Source organism: Suricata suricatta, chromosome 6, assembly GCF_006229205.1.
Source record: "Suricata suricatta isolate VVHF042 chromosome 6, meerkat_22Aug2017_6uvM2_HiC, whole genome shotgun sequence".
NCBI classification, from domain to species: Eukaryota; Metazoa; Chordata; class Mammalia; order Carnivora; family Herpestidae; genus Suricata; species Suricata suricatta.
In genome coordinates, this window is record NC_043705.1 from 122,261,582 (window position 1) to 122,282,568 (window position 20,987).

The following is a 20,987-nucleotide window of genomic DNA, read 5'->3' on the forward strand; positions in this document are numbered from 1 at the left end:
GGATTAAGACATCTTTATAGTGTATCTTAAAATCTAGAATTGTGGTACCTCTAGCTTTGTTCTATGATTATATAATTCCACTACTGGTATTTACCTAAAGAAAAGAAAATACTAATTTGAAAAGATATATGCACTCCTCTGTCCATTACAAAATTATTTACAATAACCAAGATATGCAAGCAACCTAAATGTCTATTAATAGATGAATACACATACACACATGCACACAAACACAGAGAATAATATTACACAGCCATAAAAAATGAGATCTTGCTATTTGTGACAACATGGAAAGACCTTAGAAGATATATTCTAAGTGAAATTAGTTACACTAAAAAAGACAATACTATATGATTTCAGTCATATGTAGAAAGTAAAAACAAAACAAATGAATCAACAAACAACAAAAAGTAGAATCAGACCTTTGAATACAGAGGACAGAACTGATAGTTGCCAGAGTGGATGGGGGATGGGAGGATGGGAAAAACAGGTGAAGGAGAGTGAGAGATATAAGCTTCCAGTTATGAAATGAATAAGTCATGGAAATAAAAAGGACAGCATAGGGAATGTAGTCTATGATACAGTGGCAGTGTTGTATGGTGACAGGTGATGACCACACTTGGGGCCAGGATAACATAATGTATATCCTTACTGACTCACTATGTTGTTTGCCTGCCAGCTATGCTCAGAAAATTAAAAAAAATAAAGTTAAGGGGCACCTGGGTGGCTCAGTTGGTTAAACATCTGACTTTGGCTCAGGTCATGGATCTCATGGTTCGTGAGTTCAAGCCCCACATTGGGCTCTGTGTTGACAGCTCAGAGCCTGGAGCCTGCTTCAGATTATGTGTCTCCCTCTCTCTCTACACCTCTCCTGCTTGCACTCTGTCTCTCAAAAATGAATGTGTTAAAAAAATTAAAAAGAACGTAATATGAGACTTAAGCCATTTAAAAAAATACATAAAGTTAAGTGTGGTTTATGGCTGTCAAATTGTACAGTGCAGACATCAAACATCTCCACATCACAGGAGGTTCTATTTGGCAGCAGTTCCAGGAGGTAGGAACCCGATCTGTACTGTCACAATGTCTGCCTGACATATGGTAACGACCAGGTTGGATGCACCAGGGATGTCTTCCTGGCTTGAGCTTTATCTCCTCAAACCACATGAATTACCAGTGCTGCCAAGACTAATATGCAAAATCTTCATGAATCTATGTCATTGCCAGCCACTATCCCCTTTGGCTCCGTGCAGGCATGTCAGGGAGCTCTTGGGATCACAGCGGAGTGTGGAGTGTCCCTGTGGGAATCTTCTCAGTGGTCTTACGTCTATATCCTGAAACTTCTGCCGTCTCTTGACTTCTCACTTAGGGTCCTGGTTACATATTAAATGATAAGATGCTCTGCCTCTAGCAGACCAGCAACAAAAAAGTTAATAATTCTGTCATGGCTTTAAGGCTCTGCCAAGTGTTTTGTAGCCTAGAAGGGCGGTCTTCTATTTTTGCCCTCTCAAAGCACTCGCCTTCACTGGTCTTCATCTTTCCTGAATCCCAGCACCTGAATCTGTACCCCTCGCCAACACACGCCTTTCTCAAGGATGTTGTGTATCAAGTCTTGTCTTCCTGGCTGCATTATAAGCCTTGAGGCAGGAGTCCCTACCTTTCTTAGAGCTCTTTGGCACAGGGATGGCCAGGTGATATAGATACAGATTGTAATCAGTAAGGATGATTTGGGGGATGCATTTTTATCCTTTTCCTGTGTATTATAATGGGGAACAAGTGGTATCTTTTCCAGTGACTCATGCACTGTAACTAATATCTTGGGTACCTCTTTTATCCCAGAACATTATGATGTTCATGTCTTTGTCACCATGGGAAGAAGTTGATCTGGTAACTTCTGAAATTTTCAAATGAAAAGGAATTTCTTTCCAGGACAGGTTGATGACTTTTGGCAGCATTGTTCCATTGCACAGCTCAAGGGGGTACATCCAGAGCTTTTTCCTATATACACAGCACCCCCTTGAGTTGTGCTACACAGGGTCTTGTGGGATGGAATTGATTTGGTAGTTCTTTCCTATGTCTTTTGCAATATCATTGTTGTTACTCTTCAGTGTGCAGGTTTTTTTTTTTTTTACCTGTGGTAAAACCAGAAGGCATGCCAGCACACGTTAGATGACACTTCAGGGTGTCTAAGCTGTGTGATTCTAGAACATTGTATTCATAGATTACTTGTTAGACACTGCCAGTTTCCCACTGGGCCCAAATCATTGCACTAACTGAAGTATGGTGTCGGTTACATCAAGATGACTAAAACTGTGATGGGCGGAGGAAAAGAGCTTGTAGGCAACTATTCTCAGACTGAGACCAGGGGAAATAAATTGGATCTAAAGATTCTGAGCCGGTCCTTCCCCACCATTCCTTAGCAGAGAATAGTAGAGGTTCAATGACAGCTGATTCACACCAGAGTGGCTCAACCCCTTGTCTCGTCACCACCATCAGGGCTTCCTGACAAGCAGAAAGCAATATGAAGAGTCTGATTTAATAGGCTTTAAGAACTCCACCTGCCTTAAAATCTTTTCCATTGCTCAGTCTCTAACACTTGAAATCAGTTAGTGGACATTGTTTTTCTTTTGTGTAAAGTAATGCTTCCTGCAAAGAATTAAAGATAGACTTAAAATTAATTTATTAGTGTTAGAAATCAGAACAATGGTTACTCTTGGAGAATGATACTGACTGGGAAGGGAACAGAGAATTTCTCAGCTGCTGGGAATGTTCTGTTTCTCCATTTAGGTGTTCCATCTATGAAAGGTTTATGAGACTTCACAGCTGTGCTTTGTGTATCTTTCCGTGTGTTTATACATCTTCAAATTAAAGTTTATTTAAAACAATACTTAGAAGATAGCCTCAGGAAGCATTCACAGATATTTATAACTTAGTTAAAACAAGGACACAAGTTTATTTCCAAAAAGGAGTTAGCGGTGTGCTAAGGCTATGCCTAGCAGGAAGAGTAGGTAACAATGGAGAGAAAGGGCAGATTTGTCTTCTTTGAGCTTCTGCCTGGGGTTCGTTCTGCCTTGGTTCTTCTGGGAACAGAGTACAAGTCTCCAGTAAGTTACATACTTCTTTTGAGTCCATTCCCATCTTCCTTCAAGGATCTAAGAAACGTGGGCAGGTTACAGATAAGATTGTAATGAAGGGTGTCTTTTTTGATTTAGGTCCAGAACTGGTAATGGAAGGTGATTCTATTGGGCATGGAGCCAGCAAATCATAGATGAGTTCTTCCAGCATGACCTGACTCTGGTTAGGTGGGAAGAGACTAATAAACTATAACCACCTGGATACCAGTTGTATACAGCTTTATGTTGATGTGTTGGTGGATAGAGGTGGTGCAGAGCTCAGCTGGGAAATCTCTCCACCTCCCTCTCCTCCATACCAGTGGACATCTCTTCATTCCCTCTCCTTCTGTGTCACACACACATGGGTCCGTGCATGAGAGCAGGTGCCCTTCTTCCCCATGAGTCAGCCAGCTCTCCCAGGTCACCATCCAGCTTCTGAGAAATATTTAAACCAAGCAGGTGATTTCCAGGTCCAGGCTGGCAAGGCTGGCCTCGTGGAGGAATGCAGATAAAAGTGAGCCTTTAGGAAGATGCTTGTTTGGCTTGCAGGCATACTCATTCATGTAACTCCTAAATTGTCATATATTCTCAACTGGAGCCCCGTTTGTTTTTTTGTACTACCTGAGCCCAATATGCGAGGCTAAAGAAATACCAATAAATGCTTCTTGTTGGTGAACTTTTTCTCTTCAAGGACGTCAGTATGGAGTTGATAGTTAGTTGCACAAAGGGTTCCCCAGGGAGTCCTTGAGTTCTTGTTTCTGTGGAACAAATGAGCTTTATCAGCAACAGGCTCATAGTCTCCTCATGCCCCTGCTCTTCATCTCAGTGTAGAAATGGAACCACATCTCAGCACCACACGAGTCTGTTTACAGCTGTTTTATTACAATCTGGATTTTGTCCGTTCTTTCAATCCATTGGTTTCCTCATAGAAAAATACTGAGAAAAATGTTATGTTCCATAAGAAAGTTCACCAATTTGAAGTCAGGTGGTAGTTAAAACATTACCACCCTGCATTTGTGAAGCATTTCGTGTGGCACCTTTCTAAGCCTTAGCTCATTTGGTTCACCTAATAGCCCTGTGAGGCAGTAGGCGTCACCTCTGTTGCACTGACTGGGTGACCTGTTCAGTCTTATGTTCTTATGACTGTTCTTATGACTCCCAGTAAAGTGTGACATTTTCCCTATTCCTTGTTATGAAAGATATTTTAAAGTCAGTGATCAAAACAGGAAGCCAGTTGTGAGATTTACGTTAAGATCTGGTTATGTTACTGGTCTAATGAAGCAAATATTTTGGAAAGACACCCAGTTAGGGACTGTCCGTAGAGAGCAGTCTCCTTTCATGGGCCCCTCTTGCCCATTGACTGCCAAGGATGCTCAGAGAGTCTTCAGACTTGTCTGCAGAGCAGGCGAGCCCTGAGGTAGAGTGAGGGGCTTGAACTTGGAAGCTTTCACAATTTCCTTCAGCCTCCAACATTTCCAGGCTTACTTTTGCAAACTTTTTATTGATTGAATGGCTATATTGATTGTATACAATGAAAAGACATAAAACATGGAAAGAGCTTACTGGTCAATGAGACTATGAGCCAGGCCCTCTTCTAAGAACTTTGTATCATTAACTCATTTGGTCTTCACAGCAACCCTTGGTTAGCCCCATTTTACACTTGAGAAAGCTGAAACTGAGCAAGTCATTTGCCCAAGGTCATGATGCTAATAAATGGAAGAGCTGGGATTGAACCCAGTTTAATTCCAGAGTCTGAGCTCCTGATCACTTCAATATGATGCCTTAGGCAGGTCTTCCAGGGAAAGCTCTTTTTTTCATTCTAGTAAAATTCAGATCCTTAGATTTAAGCCCATCCTAGGAAATTATTGGCAAAAGAGTTTTCTAAACATCTCAAATGGGCACCAAGACAGTTTCCTGAAGAGAAAAGAGTTGAGGCATATACCACTTTTAGACTGGACCTCTAGAAACTTACTCACTGATGGGCATTCTCCAGCATATCTCTGATTCCCATAACTGTGAAATGAGACTGTCCCCTCCCCCTGGAAACTGACAGGGAACTTTGCACTGTAGACTCCAGGAAACTCAGTCTCAGATCAGGGACTCAGCATTCTGTTTCTTTGTTTCCTTGAGAACATAATTGCATAAACACTTAAAGTCAAGAAGCCGTACGAACATGGGCCTGGGGTACCCACACACAGGTAAATGTTCCAAACAGTTGTCAGTGGAGCATTGAGTATAGGTACCAACTCCATAACAGGGCACCTGAGAAGCATAGGTTCTTAATTAAAGATTTCTAGATACCCAGTGATGGGTTTTAGGGGCAGGAAGATAAACCTGCCAAATTGTGTGCCACATTTTGGTTACATGTGTATAAGTATACGTTTTTCATTGGAGTCTCAAAGGGATCCATGACCCCAAAACATTGAATAACTATGACTATAAAGGCATCTCATTAACTTCTTTTTTAATGTTTTTTATTTATTTTTGAGAAACAGAGAGAGACAGCATGAGCAGGGGAGGGCCAGAGAGAGAGAAGGAGACACAGAATCTGAAGCAGGCTCCAGGCTCTGAGCTAGCTGTCAACACAGAGCCTGAGGCGGGGCTCGAACCCATGAACCGTGAGATCATGACCTGAGCCGAAGCTGGACACTTAACTGACTGAGCCACCTAAGCACCCCTCATTAACTTCTTTATGTGTAGCTTTTCTGTGAGATCAAATGGCAGATGATAAAAGCATCGGTTTTATGAGTTTTAGGGATCATCGTGATCTATGTAATTTTCACTTTACTAATTGTCTTTGCAAGAATTGATTTAAGTAGAACTTTGCATTATGTGTATTTACAGACTGGATTTTTCCATCTACCACATGGAGACTTCTTCATTGAGCCTGTCAAAAAGCATCCACTGGCTGAAGGAGAATACCACCCACATATCATTTACAGGAGGCAGAGCGTTCCAGAGCAGAAGGAACCAACCTGCGGATTAAAGGGTATTGTGACTTAAATCTCCTCACTGCACTGAGGCGTTTGTTTCGGTTCTATTATTGTATTATTACACCATGACTTGTTCTTTCTCAAATCTGTATTCTCCTCTCCCTCTTCTGTTGCTACAAAGCATGTGCCCCTGTAGAATTTCACTTCTCTATAGTCTATTTGTATTCTTAATGGGAAGGGAAGAAGACATCTTCTACATCCTTGGCTCATTAATCAATGATACTCATATGATATGCACAACGGCCAGTTGTTTTTTCTTTCTTTTCTAAGTAGGTTTCACGCCCAGCATGGAGTCCAGTTCAGGGCTTGAACTCATGACTCTTAAATTAACACTTGATCTGAGATCAAGAGTTGGACATTTAATTGACTAAGCCACCCAGGTGCCCCTGTTTTTTTTTTTTTTTTAACTTTTTGAATCCTTTAGAGGAAGATAGTTTAAATTAAAGACAATGATTTTTAGCATTACCAAAGTGATAGTGTGGAATATTACCAAACTGCTTGTCATCTGCCTTAGGGCAGATTTGAATGCTTGATGATGCTAATAATGTTGTGTGAAGATAAACTGGAAGAAATATCAACAGATATTCATCAGATGATGAGTCGAGCTAAGCTTCTTTGGCTGCCTTTTGTTTATAGTTCACTGATCTATGTTTCCTGTCCCTCGGACCCTAGAGTGACATGAACTGCTCCCCTCTGCCTTGTACTAAACAATTTCAGGTAGTTTTCAGAAGTAAACTGACCCAAGTTATTTCCTTGCAATTCCCACATTCTCTTTGATTTGTAGAAGATAATAATCTATGCATAAAGGACCACTGTAAATTGAGACATTTCCTTAACTATTGTATAGTTTCTCCTTTCTTTAGAGGAGAGAAATTATGGAGCAGGGGGCCATTAACGAAATGGATCCATAATATTACTTATATGTCGTAAGGATTTGGAAACCATGGACTTCAGTGGTAAAATAGATAGATAGTGAAGGAATTAGGGCTGGTGGAGTCTGATCATGGTTTGAGAGGACTCAGAACTTGAGCTATGCAGGCAAGAGAAGGAAAGGACAAGGGCACAAGTAATTTCCCTATGGACTTCATCCAGACCCTGGGATAGACGGTAACTTTCCTTGGAGTTTCTTCTGCAATCTTAGCAGAGTATGCAAACAATAAGAAATTTTGAGTCTATAATGTTTCCTGTACATGAAAATGGACAGATGCTTAAATTCTTTAACTTTAGGAAGCAATTCCAACTTTGTTAATCGGATAACTTACTGTCTAAATCTCCTTTGCGCAAGAATTGAGAGGAAATACTTCTTCTGGATAATCTGATTGATTAAATGACTAATCCAGATAACTTAGTCTCAGTGTGACGTTTTAGGGCTCTGACCTAATCACTTGAAGACTTTCCCAATTCCTATTACACATTGGCTGATGGGATAACACTTTGTAGGTGTGACTTACCATTTTTTAGATCACTGGGTCGTCAGTATGGCAGAGCGAGTGATTAGGGCAGTAAGTGAACTTGCCTGGAGAATCACTTCTGTAGCCACAGTTGCTCCGTGAAATGAGTTAGGCTAATCCTCACCCAGCTCACCTTGAACACCTCTCTGTTGAGGTAGAGTTGATTAATAATGAATTGAGAATGGCACGTATTTAGTCATAAAAGCAAAAGGGATGGATAGGAAAAGAGGGGTTAACAAGTGTCACATCCCCGTTAGGTCATGCACGAGACCTCAGCTATGGCGCTCGTCATACCATTATTGTGTTTCCCCACCCACCATAACGCTTACCATTACTTTGGAACCTTCTCTGATTAATCCTACTTGGAGCAATCTTTGCATTGTGAATTTCTCCACGCACATCTTCTAAAAAAATATTCTCTTAAACTTGCTTAAAACCTCACACTGTAAGACTGGAACAGCTCTGTTGGAAGGACCTTTAAGGGTGACTAATACAGCCCATTTTTTCACCCAAAGATGCAAGGTGATTCAGAGAAGAGAGTGAACTTTCTTTTTTTATGTTTTTTTAAAATTTATTTTTGAAAGACAGAGAGAGACAGCGTGAGCAGGGGAGGGTCAGAGAGAGAGGGAGACACAGAATCTAAAGCAGGCTCCAGGCTCTGAGCTAGCTGTCAGCACAGAGCCTGACATGGGGCTTGAACCCACGAACTGTGAGAGCATGACCTGAGCTGAAGCTGGACACTTAACCGACTGAGCCACCCAGGCGCCCCTGAACTTTCTTTTTTTTAAAAAAAAACATATTTAAGTATTTATTTATTTTCGAAAGACAGAGCACAGCCAGGGGAGGAACAGTGAGAGAGGGAGACACATTATCCGAAGCAGGCTCCAGGCTCTGAGTTGTTAGCACAGAGCCTGATGTCGGGCTCAAACTCACAAACCATGAGATCATGGCCTGAGCCGAAGTCAGACGCTTAACCAACTGAGTCACCCAGGTGCCCTGACTAAGGGAGTAAACTTTCAAAGCCATTCAGACAGTAGGTGTTCTAAAGTTAGCCAAGCTTAGAAGTCAAGGTTCTGTTGTACCCTGGGCTTTATACTCCTTCATGTTTATTCTTATGTCTTCTTTGAATATATAAATCTTGTTTTATCAACAGTCTTAAAAGACCATTGGAGTGGGAATTCCCTTCCCAAACAGTATGTAACATATAAAAGGTGTAAACTAGAAATTTAGTAAATCATTGGAATGAAATAAGTGATTCATAGCCAAACAGATGAGACAAGAGTATACTAGCCTCTTGTCTACATAACATTGATAGAAAGAAAAAAGAAATGTGCATTTTCTAGAAGTTCAGAAAGTGTCAGTCATTCTGTGAGTGTCTCTCTTCCTAAGACAACAACATGATTTAATGCCTAAATGACAGCTAGAGATCCAAGAAAAATCTTACGTGCTTGTGAATGTTCTTAAAACATATGTGACATTTGGATTCTAAAACTCTTGCTTTATCCAAATGTAATTGGTCTTGCTAAACAAGGTAATTGTGATGTTCTTATACCACATTACTCTGCCGAGAATATGAAATTAACTGACTGCGGCCACGTCTTTAGCCAACATTAAGGTACTCTTCATACTTAGGTCAGTTGGTGTTTCGAGGTTGAATTACTGTGATTATATCAAGAAAGACCACCTTTACTTGTGTAAAATGTTCTGCATAACACCCTTGGTATGAAAAAAAAAACGATGTACTTTGAAAAAGCTCTAACAGGTCAAGAGAGAAAATGTATCAATTATTTTCCTCTAAAGTGTGTCCTTTTACTTATGTTTATTTCCCATGTAGAAAGGTGTCCAGGAATTTCACAGTGGGTCCCTTATCAATATGGTCCACAAGTTCATTTTATTGATCTTTACAAAGTTCGTTTTGCTGACAAGGACGAGTTCCTTTATCTGAAGATCTTTGTCGAGAGTATATCACACTGGGACTTGAGTAGGTTTTAGAGGGAAGTATCTGGGGAACCTATGGTTTTCGGAGGCTGGGGAAGGGCAGAATTAACGCTAGTCAGAGAGGTCGGCTTCTAACATCTGCAGGGTTATCAGTGGCAGGAAGAGGTCCAGGCAGGTAAGGTCAGAGTTTAGGATTTTATGCATTAGGTATTCTAGGTTAGGAGTATAGGGTCTTGTTCCTGGCATGCATTTTTGTGTTCAAAATGTATTCATTCAGCAACTATCTATTGAGTGTATTCTTTTCTTAATGTTTATTTATTTATTTTGAGAAATAGAGAGCATGAGCATGAATTGGGGAGGGGCACAGAGACAGACAGACTGACAGACAGACAGAGAGAATCCCAAGCAGGCTCTGCACTGTCAGTGTGTGGAGTCTGACGTGAGGCTCTAACTCACAACTCATGAGATCATGACCTGAGCTGAAGTTGGACACTTAACCAACTGAGCCACCCAGGCGCCCTGAGTACATTCTTTATGCCTGGTGCTCTCCTAGGTTCTGTGGGTTCATGTGAGAATAGGAGATAATTCTTGGTCATTAGAACTGACAGCCTCGATGTAAGACATGGGTAAGTGGAGATCTGGTCCTAGTTTTATTTTTATAAGATCTGGTAAAACTGTGAATGAAAATGGAACCTCAATGTGTGAATTGGGCTTTTTGTCCCTCTGCATTATATTTGTGCCAGGACATGTACCTGTAATTCATTCATTGTCCCTGCTGTAACTGTATTCCATTATGTGAATGTTACATTTGATTCTGTCTCCTGTGAATATATATGAATGGCTTCCAGTCTGGGACAATTATATAGGCTAACTAATCATGAAAGAGTATCCAAAGGAAAAAAGACAGTCTTTTCAGCAAATGGAGAGAAAACTGGACATGACATGCAGAAGAATGAAACTGGACAACTTTCTTACACCATACACAAAAGTAAATTTAAAATACATGAAAGACCTAAATGTGATATAAGAAACCATCAAAATACTACAGGAGAAAACAGGCAGAAACATCTTTGTCCTTGGCTGCAGCAACTTCTTACTAGACAGGTCTCCAGAGGCAAGGAAAATTAAAGCAAAATTGAACTAGTGGGACCTCATCAAGATAAAAATCTTCTACACTGCAAAGGAAACAATCAACAAAACTAAAAGGCAACCAATGGAATGGGAGAATATGACCTATTATATAAAGGGTTAGTATCAAAAATCTATAAAGGCCTTATCAAATCCCAACCCCCAAAACCATATAATCCAGTGAAAAAATGGGCAGAAGACATGAATATACAGTTTCCAAAGAAGGCATCCAGTTGGCTAACAGACACATAAAAAGATGCTCAATATCACTCATCATGAGGGAAATAGAAATCAAAATCACAATGAGATACCACTTCATACCTGACAGAATGGCTAAAATTAAAAACTTAGGAAACAACAGATGTTGGTGAGGATGTGGAGAAAGGAACCTCTTACACTGTTGATGGGAATGCAAACTGGTGCAGCCACTCTGGAAAACGGTATAAAGATTCCTCAAAAATTTAAAAACAGAACTACCCTACAACCCAGCAATTGCACTACCAGGTATTTATCCAAAGGACACAAAAATGCTGATTCGAAGGGGCACATGCACCCCAATGTTTATAGCAGTGCTATCAACAATAGCCAAATTATGGAATCAGCCTAAATGTCCATCAGCTGATGAGTGGATAAAGAAGATGTGGTAGGTACATAGATTGAACTGAATAATATTTAATTCTTCAGTTATGCAAAATTTATGTGCTTTTTTTTTTTTTAATCTCAGAAGCTTTCTTTAAGGATAACAGGATGGTCTTTGTGTTTAAGTCAGTCCCTACAATGTGGTATATTTATACAATGGAATACTATTTGTCATCACAAATAATGAAATCTTGCCATTTGCAACAACTTGAATGGGATTGTTGCTGTTTGCAACAATGTGGACTGTATTATGCTAAGCAAAATAAGTCAGAGAAAAACAAATATATGATTCCATTCATAAGCAGAACTTAAGAAACGCAACAGATGAACATAGGGGAAGGGAAGGAAAAAAAGATGAAAACACAGAAGGAGGCAAACCATGGGAGACCATTAAATACAGAGAACAAACTGAGGGTTGCTGCGGGGTGGGGGTGGGGGTCGAGTGATGAGCTAAATGGGTGATGGCGATGGGTATTAAAGAGGGCACTTGTTGGGACGAGGACTGGGTGTTATATGTAAGTGATGAATCTCTGGGTTCCGCTCCGGAAACCAATACTACACTGTATGTTAACTAACTTGAATTTAAATAAGTAAAATTTTTAAAAAAGACTGTTTTTGTACATTTCTTAAGATCCAAGTCCATAGAATTCTCAGATATATATATATATATATATATATATATATATATATATATATACACACACACACACACACACACACATATATGTATATACACCAATTAGTGGACTGAATATCTCATAGTCTATATACATCTGACTTTACCAGATGATGCAAACTTGTTTTCCAAAGCTGAGGTTCAAGCATGGTGAGTGAACGTTCCCGTTGTTCCATATTCTGTCCAATACTTGCTATTCTCATTTATATATTTGGCTGGTCTGGTGGATATGAAGTAGTATCTCTCTATGCTTAATGTTGAACTTATACATATTTGTTATGAAGTAGGGCCCCAAATCCATGGCTTGTGGCTATAGATTCCCCATGAATCTATGGTTTTGTATGCTGTCTTCAGAGTTCAAGCCTGGAGAACCAAATTTAGGTTTACTAGTTTCTTTGTTTTCTGGTTCAATTTTTCATTTATTCTCTAATCTGACTTTTTAAAATGTTTATCTGTTTTGAGAGAAAGAGCGTGCAAGTGTGCACATGGGTCTGGGGGCTAAGAGAGGCACGGGGGTGGGGCCATGCTATCAGCACAGAGCCCAATAGCAGGCTCGATCTCATGAACCACGAGATCAAGACCTGAGTGGAAATCAAGAGTCAGACCCTTAACCAACCGAGCCATCCAGGCACTCCTCCAATCTGACTTTTAAACTTCTCTTTTTTCCTCGAGCAAAAGTAGCGATCAGCAGATACCCCAGCTCAGCAGCTGGCTGTGTGCATCAGAGTTCAGCTAGAGAAACAGAACCAGTAGGAAATGCACATTAGGAGATTTACTGCAAGAAATTGGTTCCCACAATAATGGGGGCTGGCGAGGCAAATCCGCAGTCCATGGGCAGACCTGAGGAAGGGCAGGCTGCAAGCCTCAGGCATAGGCTGAAACAGCTGTCCAAGGCGGAATTTCTTCCGGGAAGTCTCAGCTCTGCTAGTAGCGTCCTTCAGCTGAGTAAACCAGGCCTACAGTTTATCAGGAATAATTCTCTTTACTTTGACTTTATTAATGGACTTTAATTTACATCTGTGAAACACCTTTCACAGCAATCTCCAGAGTAGTGTTTGAATACTGGGAACTGCAGCCTAGCCAAACTGACACGTCAGAAAAGATCATCACAGTGCATCTTTTGCTTTCTTCTCTGAACTTCTACTTTCTTGTATTTGTTTTTATATTTTCTATTTTTAGCCTCTGAGGATTTATCCCCTTTTTAAAATGTTTATTAAGGGGCTTAACACTGGGAGAGCTTTTTAGAGTGCCTAGTCTACCATGTTGCAACAAATCAGTCTTGAGTAGATTATTATTGAAGTCATTTGGAAATTTTTGAGTTGCCTTTTATTTTATTATTATTTTTTTAAATGTCTGTTCATTTTTGAGAGAGAGAGAAAGGGTGTGAGTGAGGGAAGGGCAGAGAGAGAGGGAGACACAATCTGAGGCAGTCTCCAGGCTCTGAGCTGTCAGCAAAAAGCCCAATGCAGGGCTCCAACTCTGGAAGCATGAGATCATGACATGAACTGAAGATGGGCACTTAACTGACTCAGTCACCCAGGTGTTTTTGGGTCTTTGGTGTCTTTTTGTGTTTTTTTGTTTGTTCGTTTGTTTTTTTGAGTTGCCTTTTAAATGCCATGCACAGACATTATTAAATACTAACAAATGTTATAAATGTTATAATATTAACAAAAGTTCATTAGAATAATTAGCATGCCAGATCACTAATTGATATGATATGATTGAGGGGGTTGTTTATAGTTCTGTTCTGATTTTTGGAAGTCCAGTTAGTTGATTCTTAATCATTGCCATACTCCGTATTGAATCTAAAGTGCACAAGTGTTGTTTCTTTGTTTTGGCCAATAACAACCTTTCTTGGTACAACCTGCCTGAGACTTGTCTTGAATTTCCTGATGTCCTGATTGTCTTATGATCAGAGCCACTCCAGAGTGATCCATACCAACCCTTTAAGTGTTGTTCTATACTTTGTTTTTCCTTTACTGAGATGGCATATTGCTTTTCATTATCTGCTTTCGGAGCTGGTGGGAAGACTGGTAAAGTGTTTCAAGCTTGTACCAATGAGAGGGATGGGTAGACAGTTGGGAGCATTGGAGGAAATACATTAATCTGCAAATGTATGGAAAGATTAGTTGGTAATGCAGTTAGCTTTGTTTGCTTAGTAAAATCCAAAATGAGAGGAACTCCAAGCACCGTTGCCTCAGCCCTGGGGTAGTTCTGTAACTCTGAGATGCTCATTTATCCAGTCAAAAGCCTTTACTCATTAACCAGACCTCACCACATAATCCCTGCCTTGCATTTCTTCACTACGGGACAGTTCCTGGCCTTGTTCTGTCACCATTTCACAGACATGGGTTCCCGCTTTCCAAACAGGAAATTGCTTGCTTTACCTCCCTCAGGATGCTGTGTGCTGAGCACGTGCTGTCCGAGTGGCCAAGACAGCACTGAAGTACAGGTAGAATTTGGAAGGGCATGGAATGCTGGGGGTGCAGCTGAGGCTGGGAAGGGACTTTGGATCAACATGAGCAGAGAATCAGTTATGACAGAAAGAGGATTCTGTTATAGGGCACAAAGCCTCAGTCCTAAAGACATGCTATTTGAGATGTTAGCTGTTCACATCTATAGTACTTCCCATAACTCTTTAGAGAAATGTACAACGTACATCCTGGCTTTTCCCTTGGCCCTTCCTGTGTTTCCATATGCCTCAGGTGGGGTCAGGCAGAGGCATATCCTATCCTGACCCAGCATTCTGTCTGCCCCCTGCTGCCTGCAGAGACCTGAGGTAGCTGTCTGATCATTCCATCCCACTCTGGTCTGCTCATCATCGGAGCCATCAGTGGCCCTAACAGGACAGTGGTCTTGTCCCTGAAAAATCAAAGGACTTGACCTCTAGCTTCAGAACCCTGTGTGGCAAACTACTCCTGGTGTGGGTTTTCTTCTTTTATCCGTGTCTTCAGTCAACCCACATGGCCGCATCCTGTCATTTCCACCTCCCAAATAGTTTATCAGCACAGAGCCCAATGCGGGGCTTGAACTCACAAACTGTGAGATCATGATCTTAGTTGAAGTTGGATGCTTAACCAACTGAGCTACTCAGGCACTGCAGAGAAATATTTCTAAAGCATAAATCAGCTCATAACTCTCTCATGCCAAAGGCCTGTCCACATATGCCCTCAGTGTAAAGACCCAGCTCTTTCGTACATCTTAGGCGTCCCTTTTTGGTGCATCCCTGTCCCCTTCTTCTAGTTTCATCTCTTATCACTCCAGGTATAGCCTGTGACCTTCTGAACAAGTTTTTATTCCTCAAGGAAGCCTTGTTTTTCATTGCCTCTAGCCCTTGCACTTTGTTACCTTCCACCTGAAACTTGCTTTCCCCAAACGCTTTACCGAGTTACTTCTGTTCATCTTGAGGACTCATGGTTGGCTTCCTTTAGAAGACCTTCTCGGCTCAGTCTGCATTCGATGGCTCTCCTATGACTTTAACATCAGCTACTTCCCCTATTTCAGGCGTTATAAGATGACGAATCTCTGTCTGTGTCCTTTGTAGTCTATACTGTAAACTCAGCGAGGACAAGAATCACGTCTGCGTATTCATAGGCGCGTGTCCATGCTCTGACAGAATTCCCTACTGGGGTGGGAACTCAGAAATAATGAATTTGTAAGTATGGAGCTTACTGCCCATCTATGATGCGTGTGGTGGCTTATGAAATACTTGTATTTATCTACGCGGAACCAGTTTAGCCTCTGAGAGGACCCACTTTCTGGAAGAAAGTTAGCATATACTCTGATGCCTGGCTGCTGACAGGGGTGCATACGACATATTATGGTAGCTGGTGGGACTCTTGGCCTCAAGTTGTAGCTGAAAGTGACTACTTCAGATTTTTATTTTGGAAAAAAGAAGAGGTTGGATGGATGAATGTCTAGATGGATGGACATATAAGAGAAAGTATGCTCCTACTCTGTTCTAGGAACTGGGGATTCGGTGGTGAGCAGAATACTGGCCTAGGCTGGAATGTGGCGATGGAGGTCTGAGAGCCTGAAGCAGGCAGGAGAGTGTGCCGTATAGGCAGAGGCACAGAACAGTGAATATCTAGCGCCTCAAGTACTGCCCTCTAAGCCGAGGACACATGGATTTTCAGCTTCCTCTGGAGAGTTTGGGAGGACAATGCGCAGCCGATCTGTGAGGCAAATTTCTGGCCGCCTTTCAGTCTTGTTTCAAAAGCTGCCTCCTTGTGAGTTCCCCTTCCCCTACATGTTCAGCCATAGGAGGACTGACGTGTCCCTTTTCCCATCAGGAAATAAGAATTTGGTGCTTTCTGTGGGCCAGATATTAAGTTACACAGCTTTGAACATGCCAAGTTGGACCGTGCCCTCATGGACTTATAAGATTGTAGGAGAAGAATTTAAAAATATTGTAAAAATAGTACATTTGAGCATGACGACAAATGCTGTGAGTGTATAGAAGAGGAACCCTATAGATAAGAGCTCGCTCTGCATTTTGACATGTAACCTTCTACCTTCCTTCCTCCCCATCTCCCTCTTTCCCTGCCTCCTAGATGGTCCTTCAGATGTGCTCACCTCAGAGCTTTTGCATTCACTTCTGTCCTCCCCCATCTCCTCATGGCTTCTTCTCTTCCACTGCTCAGGTCTCTGCTAAGATTCACCCAATCAAAGAAGCCTTTTCAGACCACTGTCTAAGATAGTTGTTCTGTCACTTTGTAAACCATTTATCCTGCTTTCTTTTCACAGCACTTGTCATCACCTGATGTTCTTTATCTATGTATCAGTTAATTGTCAGTCTTCCCGCAACTAGAATGTAGGCTCCATGAGAGCAAACATTTCCTCACTTTTGTTTTCTGCTGAATCCCTACTGCCCAGGACAGAGCCTGGCATAGTGAGCACCTAGTAAATGTTGAGTGAATGAGTAAATCAATGAATGAATCATAGCTTCATTAGTGATTGTCCCATTGAACTTGTATTCTGTTTCCACCACTAGACTCATCTTTATATCCTAAGTACCAAGGATACTTGTGGTCCTAAATGTCAAGCCCAGTGTCTGATGCCTAACAGTTGCTTGTTGATAAATGTCTGTCCATTGAATGAGTGAACAATCTGTCTTTGGGGCGGCGGCCTGCAGGTGTGAGCAGACCCTGATCTTGCCAGGGCTAGGGGTCCAAGCGTTCCAAGAGGGCTCTGAGTCACCGGGCAGCAGTTGATGTTAACCATGTGTTTGTCCCACAGCTCGATTAATGTTGGTGTTTGGGAAAACAAGCATTCCCACCCCCACGTGGTCCTGGTTTTCTGTGCAGCAGCTGGAAGTCTCATAAATAACCATGAAATTGTTTCTCTGTGGGGAAGGAAGTTTACTTGTTAGAATTAAAATCAAATATTTGAGGAAATTATGAATACATTTTATGCTCCAAATCCACTTCTCTAAAGGCAGAGAAGTGGATCCTTAGGGTGCTTCCTGGGCCAATAAGCCAAAGATTAGAAAGTTACAGAATTTGAGTTACATTAGGCTGTGTGTCATTGGTTGACCTTCCTTCCTTCAGGAAATACTAATTTGGTGCTTTCTGTAGGTCAGCTACTAAGTTACACAGCTTTGAACATGCCAAGTTGGACCATGCCCTCATGGACTTACAAGATTGTAGGAGGAGAATTTGGCAAAAATTATGAAAATAGTTCATATGAGCATGGTGACAAATGCTGTGAATGTATAGAAGAGGAACCCGATACAATCAGAAGGGTTGGGTAAGGACTATCTGAGAGAAGCCATAGACTGGATATAAATTCTTAGGGAGCCGTTTCCCCCAAGATCATTTCTACAGAACATCTAGCATTTGAGGAATGATGCCTGTTAGGGATTATATTGTGTCCCATCAAATTCCCTACCTTGAAGTGCCTACCCTTGGTACCTCAGAATGTGACTATGTTTGGAGATAGGTTCCTTAAAGAGGCAATTAAATTAAAATACCACCATTGAAGTAAGCCCTAATCCAGTGTGACTGGTGTTCTTAGAAAAAGAGAACACAGACACACACAGGGGAGACCAAGTGAAGACATAAGGGGAAAACAACCATGTGCAAGCCAAGGAAAAAGACCTCAGAAAGACAGCAGGCTGCTAACACCTTGATCTTGGACTTCTAGCCTTCAGAATTGTGAGGAAATAAATTTCTGTTGCCTAAGTTACTCAACCTATGGTACTTTGTTATGGCGGCCCTAGAGATCAACACAGCAGTTATTTGTTAGCCTGCCTGCACAGTGACCCTCTAGTTGGTTATGATGCATGAGCACCAGAGGACTGTACACACAAAATAAAATTTTGTCAGTACTGGCTTTAAGTGTGCAACTGGTGCAGTCACACAGGGCCATACTCAGAAGAGCAGTGCTCTGTGGTAGCCATCTTGAAATTCTTTTTTTTTAATTTATTTAAATTAAAGTTAGCTAATATACAGTGTAGTATTGGTTTCAGGAGTAGAACCCAATGATTCATCAGTTACATATCACATCCAGCACTCATCCCAACAGGTGCCCTCCTTAATACCCATCCCCCATTCAGCCCATTCCACCACCCTGCCCCCACCCCCACCTCCCCTCTAGCAACCCTCAGTATGTTTTCTGTGTTTAAGAGTCTCTTATGGTTTGCCTCTCTGTTTTCATTGTATTTTTCCTTCCCTTACCCTATGTTCATTTTAGTTTTTTAAATTCCACATATGATTCAAGTGAAATCATATGATATTTTTCTTTCACTGACTTATTTTGCTTAGCATTATATTCTTAATGATTTTATCTTTGACTTCATGCTTTGTTCGTGAAGTCTGATCAGATGATGGAGCATGGGCTGTGGGCCTGGAGCCTCAGGTCTTATGTGTTCTTGCCTCTTGCCACCCCCTGCCTTCCCAGGAGGGGTTCTTGGCCACCTTTACTCTCCACTGTGACTCCACTACCTCTTTGGCCCTGTCTGGGCAGTGACCAGAGCACAGCAGGGTGGGAAAGCCTGCTTCTGTGGCCACCAGTGGGAGCCTGCACACACACATGAGGTTCAGGATCGAGTGTGTGCCTTACGGTGTGTGGGGATGAGGCCTGGCAGCAGCCCCCTCCAGCGTAAGCCGGCATTTGGTAGAGGGGGTAGAGGGGGCTGCCTCTCCACTTCCCTTCAGGCACTAACATATCCTGGTGTGGTGTTTGCAGTTCTGTGGGGTCACCCACCTGGGTGGGCTGGGATCATAGGCCAGAAAGGAAAGATTGACTTCTCTGTCCCTGCCCAGGGCCCTGTGTTTCCATTTTGTGTTGCATCCTGAGAATCATGTTACTGGGTTTAGATTTCATTCACTTTGCTGGCAAAAAATTAAAGTGTATCTGACACATCTTAGCCATATGCCTGAAATTGCGGTAGAATTAGCCATTGATGGAAAGTAATTATTATGAGTCATTATTTTTAGTTTTGCTCATATATAGATAAATGGGTTTTATATTTTTCTTTCATAGCAGAGTTTAGAGAGGGATGGGGTGGAAATCAGGAGAACCCCATTCTATATCACCTCAGTCATTCTCTAACTGGGACACGGAATAGGAACCATGGCCTCCATTTCGTCATCAGTAAGAGGAAGGGCTTGGAAGACTTGGTGGATTCTTTTTACTCCCATACGCTGTAAGTCTGTTTCTGTTTTTATTCTCAATCTCTAGAAGCAAAGCAGTGTTGGCATTCTTTACTCAGATCAATGCAGTTTAAAATCTGTCTAGTGGGTTTGCATACACTGGCATCTCACAGGTAAAAGGCAAGGATCTTGACCCATCTTTCCAGCCTCCTCTGGGCATGGCTGCCAAGCACTTTTCCCTTCTGGGCCTTCTGCGTCCTTCACACACCTGCTGCATCCTGCGTCCTTCACACACCTGCTGCATCCCAAAATGCCACACCTAAAATGGGCGCACAGGCTGCTAACTCAGATGCGCCCGCTGGGGGGCCAGATCAGGGCCCGAGGTAGCCGATGCGTCTGATCTGTCAGCCGGGGTTGGAGCATCAGACGGAAGAGGTGGCAGCTTTAATCCAAAAACTGAATTTGGACTCAAGGTTCCTAACATCTTGGAGAGAAGTGTGAGTTCCATGTGGCAGTAGGGCTAGAAGACCCTACTCTCTCTCTCACCTGTGCACACACACGCACGCACACACACACACACACACACACACACACAATCTCTCTTGAAATATGGTGCTTAATTAAAAGGTCTCCACATATGTTTGAGTGTGTCAGATACAGTGGAATTGTTATTCTAGACTCAGGTCCTCATGTGTTAGCTAAATTTCGCCTGAGTGGGGTGTGTGTTTGTGTGATGTGTATTTCTGTGGTGTGTGTACGTGTGGTATGTGTGATTATGTATTATGTGTACACATAATATGGTGTGTACATGTGTGTTTATTGTGGTGTGTGTGCTTATATATATATGTACATGTGTGTTTGCATGTGTGGTGTTTGCTTACATAGCATATATATACACGTGTGATTGCGTGTGTGGTGTGTGCATATGTGTTTATGTGTGGTGTGTGTGTTTATGTAGTGTGTGTACACGTGTGTTTATGTACATGTGTTTAAATGCATACATTGCACACTGTTGGCTCCAGGAGGCAGACTGCTTGCTCAGTTGTGATGACTCAGGATTTTCTGAAAGTTCTTTCCGTTCTCATTAACTACACCCTGTTGAAAGCCCGATGTATCCACTCAGTCAACAGGGGAGTTGCTTGTTTGGTTTAAGTGAGGGAGAGTCCGGGCCCCTCAGAAAAGGGCTTCCCCACTGCGAGCTTGTGCTGAACACAGTGCCGGTGCCGGCACCCAACTGCCTTTCTGAGGGAACCTCGGCCCTGCATCTTCAGAGAACGGGCTTCACTTTCTATGAAGCCCCTGGGAACCCGTAGCTGGGGTCAGCCCTTGCCACCAGGTCCTCTGGAACGCCAGACCTTTCTCCTGGCGGGGTGAGTGAGTTCGGAGGGCTCCGTGCTCCCTGCCGGGTCAGCGCCCTGGGAGGCCTCTGACCCCCCATGGCCAGCCCAGGGTGCTAA

General features: G+C 42.1%; 1 protein-coding gene across 1 annotated transcript in view; it reads left to right on the forward strand.

The window, feature by feature from the left end:
* The window catches only part of ADAMTS12 (ADAM metallopeptidase with thrombospondin type 1 motif 12), a 276,826-nt gene that overhangs the window by 100,426 nt on the left and 155,413 nt on the right, over positions 1–20,987 (forward strand). The window contains exon 3 of the mRNA XM_029941278.1: positions 5,955–6,099. Coding sequence (XP_029797138.1) covers positions 5,955–6,099 — 145 coding nt within the window. The remainder of the gene's footprint in view (positions 1–5,954; positions 6,100–20,987) is intronic.